This window comes from Sylvia atricapilla, chromosome 11 (genome assembly GCF_009819655.1).
Source record: "Sylvia atricapilla isolate bSylAtr1 chromosome 11, bSylAtr1.pri, whole genome shotgun sequence".
Lineage (NCBI taxonomy): Eukaryota > Metazoa > Chordata > Aves > Passeriformes > Sylviidae > Sylvia > Sylvia atricapilla.
In genome coordinates, this window is record NC_089150.1 from 16,503,423 (window position 1) to 16,520,549 (window position 17,127).

The following is a 17,127-nucleotide window of genomic DNA, read 5'->3' on the forward strand; positions in this document are numbered from 1 at the left end:
GAAGCAGAGCCATCTCTTTGAATATAGCAACAGCAAACTACAGCTTCAACCAGAGCACAGATTCTCAGTCTTTAAGCAAAGCTCTCCAGTACTGAAGTCCAGTTGATCTACTAGCGAGGAAGGCAAGACTGATCTAATAACAAACTGCACTCCCTCTCCCTCCCTTACAATAATATCTTAACTTGAAATAATTTAAAAGGAAATAAGTACCTATAAAAATGGCAGCAGCATTGCAGGGCAATAGGTTTGCATGGGTTGGTGTTTGAAGTAAGGGGCCCATTCAAGTTATTGTTATTCACTTCAGATGTCAGAGGTGATCTGTAGTAATGAGGCACGATAAACACTCTCAACATGCAAAATGCCCACTGCCATTTACCAGGCTGGAGTCACACTGGAATATAACAACCACAACTGTGCCCTTGAGAAGTCACCTCCTTCCCGGCCTCCCCAACTGCCCAAGCCCTCCTGCATTTCTACACACTGAACAAAGGAGATATGACACATCTTACACAATAAGTGTAACAATAACACTTCCTCCACACAATAACCTCAAGTATCTAACATCAGTTTTCTTCTTTAAACCTTTTATTATAACTGCATATTTCATTCCTCTGCAGTCCAGTGATGAATGGAAGTGATGGATCATCCACAAGAATGCCAGGATCCAGTATTGTCCAGTACCTAGTGCTTGCTTGACAAACCTATCAGGAAGAGAAATGCCAACTCCCCAGCCTACAGCATTTCAAGTTGAAGGGGCACTTAAAGCCCATAAATAACATTTAAAAACACAGAATGGGAAAAATCTGAAACTGTGATGAAAAACAGATATATGTTTTCTATATTTTGTATCTTGATCAGTGATAAAGTAGCATTTTTGGTTATCAACTCTGCTCACAGGAGACTGAATTTCAGGCTATATCAATTCCCCTGTGAATGTAAAGGAAAAGAACCATCTGGAGAGAATAATAAAACAATTAACTTTCCATTAGAGAATAATCTATGTATGTTTTTAAGAAGGGAAACTTTAATGATCTCCACCTAATTATTCATGCTGCATTCTGGCAGAGTTGGTATGAATTTTGCCTTGCTTTATTTTTAAACACAGCCTGAAGTTAACAGCTTCAGCTGGGATGGATGTGGGGACCACACAGGCTCCTTCAGCCAAGGGCAGGGCAGCCTGGATGAGTGAGGCTTCCAGAAACGTCAGCCAAGGTCTCATCCTTCCCATGGATTCATATGGCTGGGTAATGGCAACAGCATCAATTCAAAGGGTTTCACTGAATATTCATGAGGATTTTACAAACATGGTTGTTGACTGGCTGGGTATATCAGCTACATTTTTGGACATGAAATGCAAAGCAGTGCACTCAGGAGATACACACACCTGAACAGCACTCTGTTGAATGTTGAGCTCATTTAACTTGTCACTGACAGCAATATAAATCAGAAATTACTCCATAAAAGTCAACAGCAATCCCCTCTGATTCTGCAAACTCACCAACTGGCTGCAAGTGTATTATCTTTACAGAGTAATTCTGTAGAGTGGAAAGGTTCAAAGGAAGGGCTTTAAGGACTATTACTCTGCCAGTTGCCCTTCTGAACACACCCTCTGCTATGGACCTGCTGGCTGTACCCACCATGGAGAACAGTCCAGGCTGCACCACACCTTGGTTCTGCAGACCTGCTCACCTTAACCACCTGCCTCAGTTTCCCAGTGGATAACACTAATGAGTCAGTAACTGTGGATGCCTGCACTTCGTTCCAGTTTACACAGTGCTTTCCAGCTAAGGCTCTCAAACATTTGGAAAGGACCAAATATAGTTTAAGCTAAAATTAACTGGAACATAAATACTAGGATTCAGCCACTCAGATGACTCCTTTAGAACACCTACCTGGCACTCTGGGCTTTCCAGCATGAGAACTCACACATTAAAGAGCTGGTAAATAGCAAGACAGTGTCCAGGCAATTATTTGCTACTATTTATTGACCAAGTGATTGAGATCAGGCTCTGTGACACAGTGCAGGCATGTTTATCCCTCTCCCCTGCAAGCTGCTAAGTTTTATGATCTGAAAAAGTAATTTAAAAAAAAATATAACCCTGGCACACAAACTAGTCACACCTGAGTCCTGCTGGAAAAATCTCTGCTCAGCTTTCAAATGTTGCAGAACATTTTCATTCGCAGCTTCTGCATAAACGGAACAAGTACTGAGCCTGAGTCTAAGGCATTTTAGCCTCTGAGACTTCTAGTCTGCTCTTCCCCTAGAACTATTAAAGCCCATCTTTCTGCACTAAATACATATATATAGACACACAGCCACAGCCACATACAGAGATATGCACACCCTGATGTCTCAGAGCAGGGCCCCTGCATCTGCCAACAGGCTGCACACTGCATCGGCACAATGGCTCTGGTGCAGGATCTGCACCACCCACTGGAAAGGATTTAGTGAGGGGTGCTAACGTCACACACTGAGCAGCCACATACAGCTATAAATTATTCATACACATTACTCTAATTATGCAAATGTACTAAAAGCTGGAGCATATGTTTCCCTACATCTCGCAGTACAGATGCAATATGGCTCGAGTAGAGGGAAAGAGTGAGAAGTGTGATGATGGGTGTAAGGGGGCTAACAATGGCACACACTGGCCCAAGCAAGGAGTGTCAGAGGATCTCTTTCCCAACCAAGCTGCTGCAAGCCTAAGGACATTTAAATGCTCCTCCTTAGTAATATAGTGTTGGCTTTGCACACAGTGCTGAGCAGAGTGCTGAGGCTGCTGAACGGCCCAGGCAGATTAAAATAAACCCAAGCAGTTTGGAACAGGAATGTGTTTATCTGGCATCGCACACTTCCTCTTATCAAACATGAGGAGCAGGGGAGGGCACAGTGATGGTGTGCGGAAGCAGGCTGTGTGCATGCTGGTAGGAGAGGGGGAGGGAAAAGAGGAGAGGAAAGCAAGGATCAGACAGATTATGCATGAGCTTGGGAACCAAGGGCTTGGAGCTAGACATCATCTCCCTGGGGTACAGAGCCTGTACTCCTGGGCAGTCCCCAGATGGAGCACTAGCTGTTGGAAAACTCAGTAAGGTCCTTTCTCCCTGGCAGCATCTGGAAGAGGGCAGGCAGTCAGAGCTGCTGTAGCATAAGAAGCTGGCTTTGTGTGTTGCCCAAGCTTTGGGTTGAAATTTCTCTAAACTCTATTGAGCACAGTGCAGCCACTGGGCATCACTCATCTCCCACTCTGGGAGCTGGGGCTGACATCTCAGAAGGAAAAGGCCAGATGAATTCTGCCATGGTGTTTTGAGGATAGTACTGGATTGAATATCAGAAGATTAGGATCTTATTCCCATCTCTGCTATGCTGGGAATAAGGACCACATCACTGTTTCTGTGAATGCCCAGTCCATGTGACAGAGCCCTTTGGAAGCAGACAGGCTTCTCAGACACTGTGTCCAGAGCATTGTGCAGGGTCTGATTTTCTTGCATCCTTCATTTAAAATCCCATTAACATTTCTCAGGTTCTCCAGCCCTACTGAATGACCAGCTGAGTGTTTCTAAACCCAGAGAAAACAAAAGAACAAATTAAACATAATGTAATACCACAGTTACTTGGGAGATTTAGGCTAACTTATTATTATTCCAGTAGTTACCCAAGATCAAAAAAGTTGAACAGAAAACCTTGACAGCTCCTTTGATAAGAGCATGTCTCACCTCCTGGTGCTGGCATTAAAGAGGCTCTAGCTCTGTACCAGCAGTTTTGTAAGGGATGCACTCACAGAGCCACGTGAAACACTCAGTACTGCAGAGACCCCATCACAGGAGGAGTGCTAGTGACTGCAGCACTACACAAGGCAGATGCCACTTCAGCTCTTCAGACCCAAGGCAAAACTCTGCTAGTATACTAGTTTCTTTTAATTCAAGTTCTTGTTTGTGCTCAATCACATTTTCTCACCTGCAGCTGCCTCAACTAAAGCATGGCAATGCTTTGAAAACAAGAGGGGATATATCAGAGAAGCAGCACTGAGCAGAAGGGACAGGCAGGCTGAGACAGACAAAGGTGGGGACATCTGCACACATCCTGGTCACTCTGCCCCAAGCCCTGGCCAGCAGGGTCTTTCCCTGTCAGGAAAACCCAGAGGAATGAACTGCAGCACTTCTGCCAGGCAGAGATGCCAAACCAGCAAAACAAAGTACAAGATAACAAGCAAGAATAGAAGATAGACTTGAAAATCCACTGAAGTAAAACCAGATACTGATTACAAGGACCAAGCTGGGCCATTTCTGCTGAGCCACAATCAGCAAACTCCTTAGGGAGCCACATCCCAAAGGGCACAGCACGAGTCTCCCTTTCCTCTGGACCCATCCTCCTTTCTGTGCAGTGACACATGTTGAGGACCAAGCACAGCTCAGCCAGCAGACTGCTCCCCACATCCCACCCTGGGCTCAGGTTTGGGGCCATCTCACGCTTTACAGACTGAGTGGTGCCTCATCACCAGGGCCAGCAGAATCCTTATCTCCCGCTCATACACCAGCAAGGCAGACCCAGACACTCTCTTCGCTTCCCTTGGCTGCCCAGAGGGAAGGGAAGCGGGTACAAAAGCAGCTTGACAGACTGGAGAGGAGAAGCAGGTGCAGCTCAGGTCCAGCTCTCCTGCCCCCACTAAAGCCTGTCTGTGGCAGGGTACAGCACCTCCAGGAGAGAAACTGCTGTGGAAACAGTCCTCAGGAAGGACAACCGGAGGGACGGGAGAAAGGAAGACAGAGCAGGAAAGGGCGGTCAGCATCTACATCTCTTAGCTCTTCCCCCTCTCATTTGAAAGGCTTTGGCTTCCTCAGTTAGTGCCAGTGAGGAAACAAGGCCACTGGAGGCAGCCGGGGATAAGAGGTACTGGAGAAGGGGGAGGAGATGTTCTGACCGGCTCACTGTTCACCGCAGGAGACACAGGATCAACCACAATTTAGGTAACAAGCCAGGGCAGATTTGAACCTCAGCCCAGCTATCCAGAAAAGGAGTTTTAACACAACATCCAGGGGAGCTGTTCAGTGAAGCACAAAACCCAGCAGCACACACAGCTCTGCTGTCATCGGTCCTGCCACGAGTGCCAGCACAGCAGGACACCGGGACGCTGGGACGGGGCTGCACCAGGACGCAGGGAAACTCTTGAGTACACTCTACCCTGGAGCAGGTTTTGCAGCATCTAGGCTGGAAGCACAAAATATTAATGCATTTTTGACTAAAATCTATAACTTTAACTTGTGCCAAAACACTAGAAGAAATAGAAATGTAGTGTGGTGTAGCGAGAAATGTCAAGACAAAATATGTTTTTGTTCTGCAAAGTGAAGAGTCCCCTGTATCCACAAAGAAGCTGCTAAAAGGGAATAAAAACAGAAATCAAGAGAGTTGTATTTTTAGGATAATATTCCTTACTCTAGGAATAATTATTTTAAGAATGTCAATCTATTCAGCCAGCATTATAGGGTCCCACGTATCATCGTGCCAGTCAGAGCTAAATTAGCAATGATTTGTGCTCTCAGTTATCTCTGGTGAGCTGTGAGGGAGGCAAGGACAAGGAGGCAAAGCAACATTCCCTTTTCCAAGTGCTGGGATTTGTTTTGAGGCATGCCTGGAGGAACCAGCCAGCCAACAGGACGCTGCACCACAGGCACCCTGAGGGCTGAACACTGACTTCACCAGGCAGAGAATCATCTCAGCAAGGCCATGGTCCTTCATACAACCCCAAGGCCACAGTGTTCAGTCATATGGGTGGCCCAGCACAGCCAGTTTGTCTAATGGGGACTTCAGTGTTTTCAAGGTCTGGACATCAGGAGAGAAGCAAAGTAGTACTTCACAGCTGAAAGAGCCCTTGGCATGACTCCCCTTTACATCTCAGAGCTTCTCACCCTCCTGTAATTGCTCCAGAAAAGTGGTCCCCTTGTGCAAAGGAGCATTTGCATGGTACAAGCTTGAAAAATCTCTCCAAGGGATTGCCTGTCCACCTGGTAGGACAGGAGGGAAGCAGGGGCATTTAATGTTTAGTACCCCATCTCAAGGAAATTACTGAAGAATTAAAACAAAAATCTTTCTGGAGTGGGCAGCACTCCAGGAAGATAAAATATTCAGCACCATTATGTTCCTGGACACTGTATTCCTGACAATAAATTTCATGCCTCATATGCCATAACAGGTTATGATTTCAGGCAATAACCAAAGAACAGATCCTCATCCTTTCACAGCAACTCGAAAAAAAAAAAATTAAGTAAACCTGGCAAATCTCAGAGGAGTGGATTTTTAAATTATTATTTGGTTTGTCACTTTGGTAGTCAGGCCTGGAAAGGGAAGATCCATTTCTGGCATGGACTCACCTCCAGTGCTTACAGCTTCATAGTCCCATGAGAGCTGGCAGTGGAACCCACCACCTCACAACAGACCCTGCCAAGTTCAGAAGGACCAGTTCTGTCTCTGGTGACAACTGGAACACTTTCCCTGCCACTGGAACACTTCTCAATATCACTATAGACGTCACAATGAACCAGAAGTCCCCTCTGCAGATATGTCCCAGGCCAACATGGCAAGCTCAAAGAACATCAGCAACTTTTAGCAAAAAACAGGCTCTACTTGTCTCATTTTTCTTTATCCTTCCTACTCCACATGAATCTACTCTTGCTTAATGATCAACCTTCCTGTGAAATCCCAGTGGGTGGAATTAGCTTCTAGCTACATGATGTTTCAGCTCCCACAGCTCTTCAGGGGCTCTTCCTTCCCCCTGTGACTGCTTGCCTTCTAAATTTTGAGTGTGGTTGCAACAAAATGTGGACTTTTTAAAATTTAACGTTTAAAATTCATGTCTCCAAGTAGGTTACAGTGCCACTTTATGACATTAGACAGCTCCCATACTGTAACCCTGATGAACCTGTGTGCAGCTGGTGGGTGAGGACTCCCTGCAGGTACAGCTCTGAGTTCTTCAGGGTGAAGCACTCCATGCCATTTTCCATCAGTTAAGCTTGCACTAGCAAGCAAATGTGGTTCTTAAGTATCTTCCACTTGATATTGCATCTGTGAGTCAAACCTGAACTCCACATCCCAAGTTCTCCCCTAGAGATCAGCAGACAGCCTCCACCACTCCTTTCTGGTGTTCAAACAGCTGCACAGTGTAGCTCACTTCTAGGCTTCAGCTGGTTTATGCATTTACTAGATACAATAATTAGCTTCCTCCCTTCACAAGAAGATTCCAAAACACATTTCAAAAAAAACCCTTCAATCCCTCTGTAGTCAGTTTATCCAGTATTAATCCATTGAAGTACTGCATTATGTTCTACCAGAAGAATTAAACAGGAAAAGTGGGAAGCTCTCTTACCTGTAATTGACTGACTGGCCAATAGGAGTCAAGTGCTAGCAAATTGGAGGTGTAATTTCTCTTTAATTATGGCATTAAAAAATTACATGATATACCTATTTAACATGCAAAGGAGTAAAATCAAAGCTAATAAGAATAAATTGTAAGAGAATACATGGACAAAAAAATGTAGTAGCAATCCTTTTGTTTTTTATGACTATGCTCTGCTGAAGAGAATGCTGCTGCACCGTTCTAGTGCCTGGAAAATATCCCCAGCTCTATGACCCTGCCAACGTGCAAAACTGCATTACACAAATGCATGGCTACATTCAGAAATATCTGTTGAAACACAAGTGGGTGTATATGCTTTTCATGCTGCACATGAAGTTTATATCAATCCAGTTGAAGTTCAGTTGAAATGAATGCACACAAAGCCCAGATACGCCATTCTAGAGTTCAAATATGAACACAAATGAATGGAAGAACCATGAAGAGTTTTGCAAGCCTTCAGGTAAACTCATTTCAAAATGTGTTTAAAAGAAAATAGTGTGAGCTCTGTGTTTAGACAATGGATTAAAACCAACAGTATAAAATATCAGCAGTTCTGTTTAAGCCAATACAGCTACTAGTGCAAGACAGACAGTAGGAGTCCCATAAAGTATTGGCATCTGAGAAGAACATGTTACTGTCACCAGAAAACACAAATACACCCATGCTTTTTTTTTTTCTGGGGTAACATATTTATCACTCCAGAGAAGCCTATTTTCTTTAGATTAACACCATAACCATTATTCCAAATTGCTCAATTTCAAATCAGCACAAGAGTGTGGGCAAGGGGAAACAGGGGAGGTTGCTCAAAGGCTGTTTGATCCCAAACCTAGTAAACCCCAATGAAGCTATTCTGTAACTGCCCTAAGCCAACCCAGAGCACTGCTGCCAGAAGAGTAGGTCTGGCTTCTGCAGCCTCCACATCCTGGTGCTAATTCAGGGAGCAGGAGGCAGATGCCAGCATCAGAAACTGAATTTTGTTTTCTGGCACTTGGAAACAGTACCCAAACAACAATTACAGTTTTACCTGCAATGTGTATTTAAAAACAAGGCGCTTCCAATGGCTAGCAAAATTATCCTTTCAACATTTCCTGCTTTGTCAACACAAGTTTAAATTTAAATCACAAATTAAACTACCTTCAGTCTCTGGAGGAAGGGTTAGTTGAATTTAATTTTTTAGTGTGTCATATAGGAAAAACCCCAGAGATACATGCTCAGATAGCAGTGACATGCAGGCCCAGGGACAGACAGATAGAAACCACACTCACTCCCACACATTTGATAAATGCATCTGACTGCCCAGGAACCAGAAGTATAGCGAGCCATGACCCTGTACATGGAGTGAGCTGAGAGGGCAACTAAGTACAAGTGTTCACACAAGTGATTTCTGCAGATGACAACATTTATTGCCACAGGAAAGGCAGCACAGGTAAAAGAAGGACAGCTTACCTTTCTGAGCTGCTGGACTCCACCAAATATCCTCATCACTCCATCAATCTCCTGTTCCAGCCTCCTGGCCCAGTACTGCATACTGCAAGAGATGGAGAGAAAGAGAGAAGGAGAAAGGGAGAGAAAGAGAGAGAAAGAGTCAGAGCCTTGACACTGAGTAGGTAAGCAAGGGACTGAAGGGAGAGGGAGGAAATCGGTGCCTCAGCTAAGTTCACTGCTCTCTCTCTGCAGCACTGAGTGCAGGGCAGAGCACCAGGAACACACCACTTTGAGAATTACAGCTGGGACAGGTTATAAACTTCAAGACTTCAAAATTTATGCACAAGGTACCACAGAGAGAAGAGGGGAGAAAGAAGCACAAAAAAACCAACGAGGCTTGAGGCTTTATTTTCTCCTTATATAAACATCTGCAGTAGATAATTATTTAAGCCCAGAGTGATTAACAAGGTCGAAGTGCTGTGGAGTACAGAAAACAGCTTTATTGCTTCAGCAGGGCTCTGTGGCAGACAGCAAACACCAAGCCACGACAGGGCCAAAGGTGTCTTGTCCTACTGCAGCAGTGGATTATCACTGCAGCACCACAGGAGAGATCTGGGCACAGGCAGAGGCCAAGCACAGAGCAGCGAGTGCCCAAGGGCTCAGCTGCTCTGCACCTTGAGCAAAGCCCAACCTGTGCCAGGCATGGACTGTGCCAGGCTCTCTGAGGGCAGAGCTGCCTCCCCAGGCAGCAGGAAGGGCTGGGAGCTGCCCTGGCACGTCCTTCATCCTGAGCCCTGGACAGAGGGAGCTGACTGCCAGGCCTTCCAACAGGCACAGCACCCTTCCGTACACACTCAGCCACACAGATTTCTGCTTACAGCAATAACACCGAATTCAAAACAACAACAAATAAACCCTCTGCTAAATCCACAGAACTTGATAATTCTCCTTCTTTTAATGAGATTTCCTGGCTTCAGCTGCTGCCCAGGCAAATGTCAAATCTCCTGTCTGACCTGGAAAAGCAACACTCGATTGCCTCTGCACCACTTGGCACTGCCTTCAGTGCTTTTTTCACAGCAACATTTCTCTCTCAATGTATGCCACAGAAAGGAGGGAAGGAGCTGAAGGAGTAGAAGGTAAGGCCAGCAGCAGGGGAAAGTGCTGGTGGGAGAGAGCAAACCAGCTCGAGGAGGTTGCACTTTCATTAGGTTTATCAAATTATTTCATTCTTCATGCAAATTCTTCTCCAGGCATCCCCCACACAGTCCCTACCCTGTCAACCCCCAAACCATGGAGGGGCTCTCCCAGAGATCAAGGAGCAAAGAAACCCAACTATTTTTCAGCTGAGCACTGGAGGACTCTAAATTGCACAGCACAGCCCAAAAGCTGGGCAGAATTAACGAAGCAAAAAGATGCCCTGAGCTGAGGGGCAGAATAGATCTGAAACATCACTTTTGAAAGGTGAGGGACCAGCAGCACAGAGGGAAGGGCTGACAGACAGACGTGTATTACTCAGACAAAATTCATGCCAGTTAGTAACATACAAGGCTGTGGATGAAGATTTAATTGTGCACGTCGACCCTTCTCAGTTTTCCAATGTAACTTTCACTATTTCCCATCTTTCTGCAGAAGCAATGCTGCTTCCTGTCCCCTGGAAGTGTGGTTGGGAAGGGGAAATCTAGGAAATGAATGAAGATACCAGCAAGCCCCCTATTCTGACAGAGGAGGGAGAGCAAAGCCTTCGGTGAGGCTGTCAGTGTGAAGGGACCAGGTCACAAAGAGAGCCGAGGGGGGTTGGGTTTGAAGGTTTTTGTTTCTTTTCCTTTTCCAGTCAAACATCTTATCAAAGATATATTCAGGTTACCCGAGTACGGAAGTTACCCACAAATCTTCTGAAGCATTTTCACCAAAATATATCTATTTTTACAAGGCATTCATTTTAAAAAAAGCCGTGAAAAACCAAAACTGAATTTATTTTTCCCCTCCTCCAGTTTGTCCAGTGAACTGAAAAAAATCAATTATATGCTCATAGTCAGCCACAGGTGTGAGAAACCCCACTGAGCACTTATGGAGCTGACACTTTTCCTTAACTTCCAGCTCTGTACAAGATCCTCGATTTCAGTGACACCTGCCTGTGTCAGCTCTCACCAGGAACACTTACACCACCACAGCAAGGGAAAATTACCTCCCATCTTGAGCTGTATCTATCAACATTAACAACTGCTCATATCCGCTTAAATGTCACGTATGGCCAAGCCTTCAGAAAGGATTAGTTAGAGAGGAAGACAGAGGCATCAATATTACTCTGTTGGCATATGCAAAAGAGACACTGAGTGCTCAGTTGAGCTGGGATTTACAATTAATTTAAATTTAGTCAGCAGATTCATTTAAAAAAAGTTTTTTTAACTTATTCCACCCCCTGCCTCTACCCCAAGAAGTACTACTATTTTAGAGAAAAGTCACTGGGTTTTTCATTCATGAAAAATGCTGCAATTTCCTTTAATTGTGCAGTCTTATGATACCTGACTCTCAGTCTTACAGATAGTTTCTCAAAGAGTCCAGCTAAGCCTCGTGACATCAATATTAAAAACAAATAAATACATGTATTACATTATCAAATAAAAAGGATAACAATTTGGCATAGCTGACATCAGGTTCTAGATTAAAAAAAAGTAATAGCAGAAGCCGCTTCTCTTTTTTTGGTGTAGTATGGCTACCCAAGAGCTTTTGCCAGTGGTAGTAAAAATTCTTTTTTATACCCAGCACATCCCTCACCCACACCAAAGCACTGGTAGAAGTCTTGTCTGACCCATTACTATGTCCCTCTACCCTGGTAATGTCCAAGACAGAAATCTGCAGAATGGGCCACATCCCAAAATTTCGGGGTTTTATCTCAGTTGCCATATACTGTGTTGAAAGATACCTTTTAAAAAAACCCAAAAAGTCATTTAACTAATGCACTTAAAATTTTACGTAAGATGACTGTAGCAAGGCTGCCGAGGGTAAGGAAACTGCTGGCCCATGATGAACATGGAGATTTCTGTGTGCAGCAAGTCTTCTATGGAAGCTGTAAGCAATAAGACACGACAGTCATTACATTCCTGGGCCATTACTGCACGCCTCAGGTGCATTACAGGGCTTGAGGAGCGATAACTCCTCCAAACATGCTGCCAGGAGTGCCCTGCTGCTCTTGTGAAACATCATTTACAAATAAAGCATAAAGAACACAGCTGATGCACTGGCTGGGAAGCCACTGGCATGGCTGTGGTGGTGCTCACAGAAAGGCACCAGGCTCCTTTACGAGCCATGTGCACAGTCCCCTCCTAAAACCAAGCACCACTTTGGTGTCTGCTGGAATGAGAAAACATGGGCCAGGAGAAAACCTTGGAGCTCAAGAATTTGTGATGGCACTTAATATCTCTGTGCCTGCAGGAACTGCATGGAAGGAGCCTGGCAGCTCCATTGCCCCCAGCAGTGACATGCCCGGCACATCTCACTTGTCTCAGCTGGCTCTCCACTTGCTGAGGAGTCTCCACAGGACTCTCCCAACCCAACAACTCTACAACTGTCATGTACACATTCAGGATATCCATAAAAAAATCTTTAGTATTGAAAAAACGGTTGTTTTCTTCACCTGTATATATTACAACCTCCAATGCAACACGCAAGGGAGGTAACTGATTTTTGAAAACACACCACCATTTATCACTGCCTCTCCAAAGAAAACTACAGAAATGTTAATTGATTACATAATTTGCATATTTGATTTTTCTTAAAGATTATATGAAATAGGCTTTAAAAAAGAAGCAGATATTCAAAACTATTTACTGTGTCAAGCAGAACATCAAGAGGCAAATCACTGCTACTGCAGCTGGGGCCAAGAAGCAAAGCAACCCAAGTGTCCCACTCCTGCTCACTGGGCACCTGTGCCTTGCCACTGGTCACAGCAACCCATTTTTAGGATTAGGGCATCTTCCATGCTTCAGGTCACCCAAGCAGTTGCAGAGACTTCCGTGCACATCCATGCTGGTGTCTGAGGCTACACTACTGCTCCAGCTGTGTAGCTTCAGAACAAAATTATAATTGCCTTGAAAGACAGGCTGTGCTTGGCCCACATCCTCCCACACTTGTGCACACATCAGATGGCTGCCTGAGTCCTGTCTTCTGTAGAGAAACTGGAGACACTCACAGAGAAGCCATCATGCACTGCCAGCCTGTGACAGCACCAGGGACATGCCACAGCAGCTCAGCCCAAGGTCACTCTGTTCCTTGGTGGCTCTGGGTACATGGGACAGGCCCCTCAGGGGCTGCAGTGACACCTCCTCGTGGCTAGCCTGGGGGCGGGCAAGGCAGTTACACAAACCACTAATGAATATAAGCCTCGCTGCAAGGCACCTCTCACAAAAGCACTGGGAAAAGAGAAGAGGAAAGAAAATTAGTTTTCTGCTTGAGGACATTTTTTCCTTAAATGAAGCCTTAGGAGAGTGGTTGTTTGGCCGTGAACAGAAGAGGATGTTACAAAAAAAAATAAAACAGGAGATTTGGTCCTTTTCTTTCACTGCCGTCCGGGCCCCAAAATTAAGAGAGAGTCACAGAAACATAAAAGCACAAGAGGAGATATACTTAAGCCCCAAAGCTTACTGGGTTCTGCACAGAGTGTGTTCTGAACAAGTGTCTACACTTCACGCAGTGTGTTCAGCCAAGAATGCTTCACCCTGATTCATACGCTTTGGTTCAGTGCCCAAATATTGCTATTTAATAAGGTTATTAATTACTGTGTTGTCTAATTTTTGCTGTGCAGGAACTTTTTATAATTGGCTTATTCCTTCAAGATGCTTAATCCTTTAACTATAATAGCATGTGTCAGTGCACATGTGCACGTGTGTGTGTGCAGGATATGCTCCCTCTGGGCTTTCTTACATACCTAGGCTGTAAAAACCCCACATGAGCCAATATTTACCCATCAAGGAAAAACAAGTTGCCTTTTTATTTTCCCCTGAAGACACAACTTAGAGAGAACACCTGTTTCCTTCCAAATAACTTACTGACCGTGCTTCCAGACATTATCAAGCCTCCCACATTGTCATTTTATGATTGTGTTTTAATTTAAAGTATATGCCCAGGTGTTTATATAAAGGAAGGGTGGGAAAAAATGCCTGCTGGACTAGTCTTTTCTTAATATTTATCAAGACATTATTCACCTCTACCATCTGGTCTTTCCTGTAATAAGAAAGCATCTTTGACATTATTATAAGGGGGAAGGACAGGACAAATGAACATTAGAACGATATCCTAAGGAAAATCTTTTAAGAGACAGGAAAGAGTCTGTCTACACTCAGCTCTTTCATGACATTATTCTGCTCTTCTCAATTCAAACACTAACTTTCTGGGTCTGTTTCTGTGTCCTATCTTCTGCTTATCTTTAAATTTTTTTGGAGCAGGGTATCTCTTGCAAAAACTGCACCTAAAAAACCTCCAAGTACCAAACTCCCTACCAGATCCATCTTGATCCTAGTTTGACACCCCAACAAATATTAAATATAATAAAAAGGGCAACTGTGGTGTTTTCTCAGCCTGCAGGATAGATAAAGCTGGGTGAGGAGAAAATAAGTCTGAGGGGAAAATTACACCAAAAAATGTTGTTTCATTAACAGCTCTCGAGCACAAATATTTCTTTAGGTAGCTGTGAGAAAACCAACAGTAACCATCAACTTGCCACCGGTGACATTTAGGACAATAGGAAAATTGTTCCTTAAATATGATTTCTCTATCAAAAACCAGCATTACCCATTCAAGGTCTAACTCCACTTGAGAACAGAACAGGCAGTAGCTGTTCAGTCAGTCATGGATACGCAGAATGGCAGGGGCTTCAGGAACTCCTCCTCCACCATTGCTAGTACTAAGACATCTAAATACCTGAACCCTCTGCATAAAGTGTTGTCTAGTCTGTTCTTTATATTCTCTGCTGAAGGTGAACCCAAGATCCCCACAGTACCTCTCCCCAGTTCAATTTTTCAGCAGATGGTAAAAAAGATCCCTTCTTATTCACCCTAAATCTCAATTCCCTTTCCACATATCCCACCTACACCTGACACTGAAAAAACCTTACAACAAGCTCCTAAGAACTGGAAGATCATTATTCTGTTCCATCCTTTTGAGTAGTAAAATAAATAAAAAGGCAAAATCAGCTTTTCACAGCTTTCTCTATTTTGCACTGATTTCCAAATATTTCATTCTTTTTGTTGCCTTTCTCTGGATTCTCTACAGTTTGCCTGTATTTCCAAAGGCTCATGCCAAAAAGTGAGGTCAGGTACTCCAACAGAAGCCAAACCCAGTGCTGTATGAGAAAGAAGACATCACCTCCCCAGTCTCGTCCAAGGACCTACTGAATACTGCAGAATAAATGTGCCCTTCTGCTATGACAGCACTTTGTTGACTCAAAGTGATCCACAATAACTCTCGAGATCTTTTGTGCCACGCTGCTACCCAGAAGGATGTTCTTTATTCTGTATTTATACATTTCATTTCTCCCTCATAATTGCAGTACTTTGCATTTGTTTTCATTGAATTTCATTTTGCTGACATCCAGCTCGCCGTTCAATTTTTCTAGATAATTTTGAATTCTGGTAATGTCTTTCAAAGTACATCCAACCCCTCCTAGCTCAGTGTCACGTGCAAATTTTATAAGCATATTTCCCATTCCATTGCTTAAGTTATTAATGAAACTATTGAATAAAAGCAGGTCCAGGGCAGATCCCTGCAGAACCCCACTTGAAATACCCTCCCAGTATGACAAAGAGCCACAGTAACTATTCTTTGAGAGCTGCGTGTCCAGTCGAAATATCTTGAATTTCAAACTTTTTGAAAAGCTGATTTGGAGTATTTGATATGCAAAGGAGCTGGAGGCCAAAGGATAATGCAGTGAATAATTTAAACCCTAGGAGTAGATTTGAGGAAAATCTCAGTCTGTTGGTGGATGATTTGCCCACAGACAAAGGAAGAAGTCACAGGCACATTTGCCTGGCAGTGCCATGAAAGGCCCCACACAGGCACTGATTTCTTCTGACCAAACACATGCACAACCTCTCACTGATAAAGCAATGAAAAGAACAAATGGCAAAGCAAGCACAGCAAGTATTTTTGGAGACCATAGGGCAGAGGATAGCTCTTTGCCAAAAGGCCATTCCAGCCTTGAACCCAGTGCCTAGCTCCAAGACCATAACAAACAAAATAAGCCCAAAGCAATGGAGCAACACTGGTGATACCAGCAGTATCCTACCCAAAACAATTAACTGTTTTTTCCAGAGCCCAGGCTAACAGAATGCCTCAGTGTCCCACCTTTTTTGCAAACTCTGCTCTCAGTTTACATCTGGGAACTCTGTTTCCATGGCACACTTGCTGATGCACATCAGGAGCAAGAGAAGCCCATGGCTTCTTTGCACCATCTTCACACTCTCGTCGCACAGGATTAGAACTGGGCTCCTTATCTCAAAGCCTGTCACAAATCTAGACTTGAAACACAATGAATTAATAAATAAGTGAATAGGTGTCAGTTTTATGGAGCACACTACCCGCATAAATTTCACCCAATGCAGCCACTTGTCATTTTCAGCACCCCTTGAGACCCCAATGGCTGATAACTCCTGCATGTCACTTTGCAACCCATTATACGGATGAAGTTTTATGATAAAACCTCCCTCCTGTCTGACTCCTGTTCTACAGATGCAATCTGAGTGGAGGCTGAAGAGATTCCATCCCCCACGGCAAAGATAAGGTTACAGAGGGTAGGTCTTAGTAAGGATTTTGCAAGCTGCATGAATTATTAAAGTCCTTTATGATATAATGACAGACATATCAGGTTATTTGTTTATTCTGTGTATAATTCATGACTCTCTTGGGAACCTGACAGAAATAAGATCGCTTGTTGCATCTTCTTGTTCATTCCAGTAAATCCTCATCACCAGATGGAAGGCTGAACCACCCCTGAAGACAAAACAGCCACAACTTACAGGACCTGCACTTGGGGTTGGAGATGAGAGCTTTTTACACAGCCTGTAGAAACAGTGAAGCTGCCATTTGTGTACATCAGGCTGGATGGCTGGAAGATGACAGTCCAGGTAGTGCTTCTGTATTATGCCACCAGAACACTATCCACTAAAGCATATGCAAACAACTTCATGATTACATGCTGTGATTTTCTGTGTGCTCCTCCATCACTGCTGAACAACAGTAGGGACCATCCAAGCTGATGCAGGCTTTTTTAGGACTTCAGGATAGTTCACAACCACGACCTCCTGGCTACTCAAATACTGTG

The 17,127-nt window shown here is 44.1% G+C and overlaps 1 protein-coding gene across 1 annotated transcript in view; it reads right to left on the reverse strand.

The window, feature by feature from the left end:
• Window positions 1-17,127, reverse strand: part of CACNA2D2 (calcium voltage-gated channel auxiliary subunit alpha2delta 2) — a 210,839-nt gene that overhangs the window by 179,871 nt on the left and 13,841 nt on the right. The window contains exon 2 of the mRNA XM_066326873.1: window positions 8,835-8,916. Coding sequence (XP_066182970.1) covers window positions 8,835-8,916 — 82 coding nt within the window. The remainder of the gene's footprint in view (window positions 1-8,834; window positions 8,917-17,127) is intronic.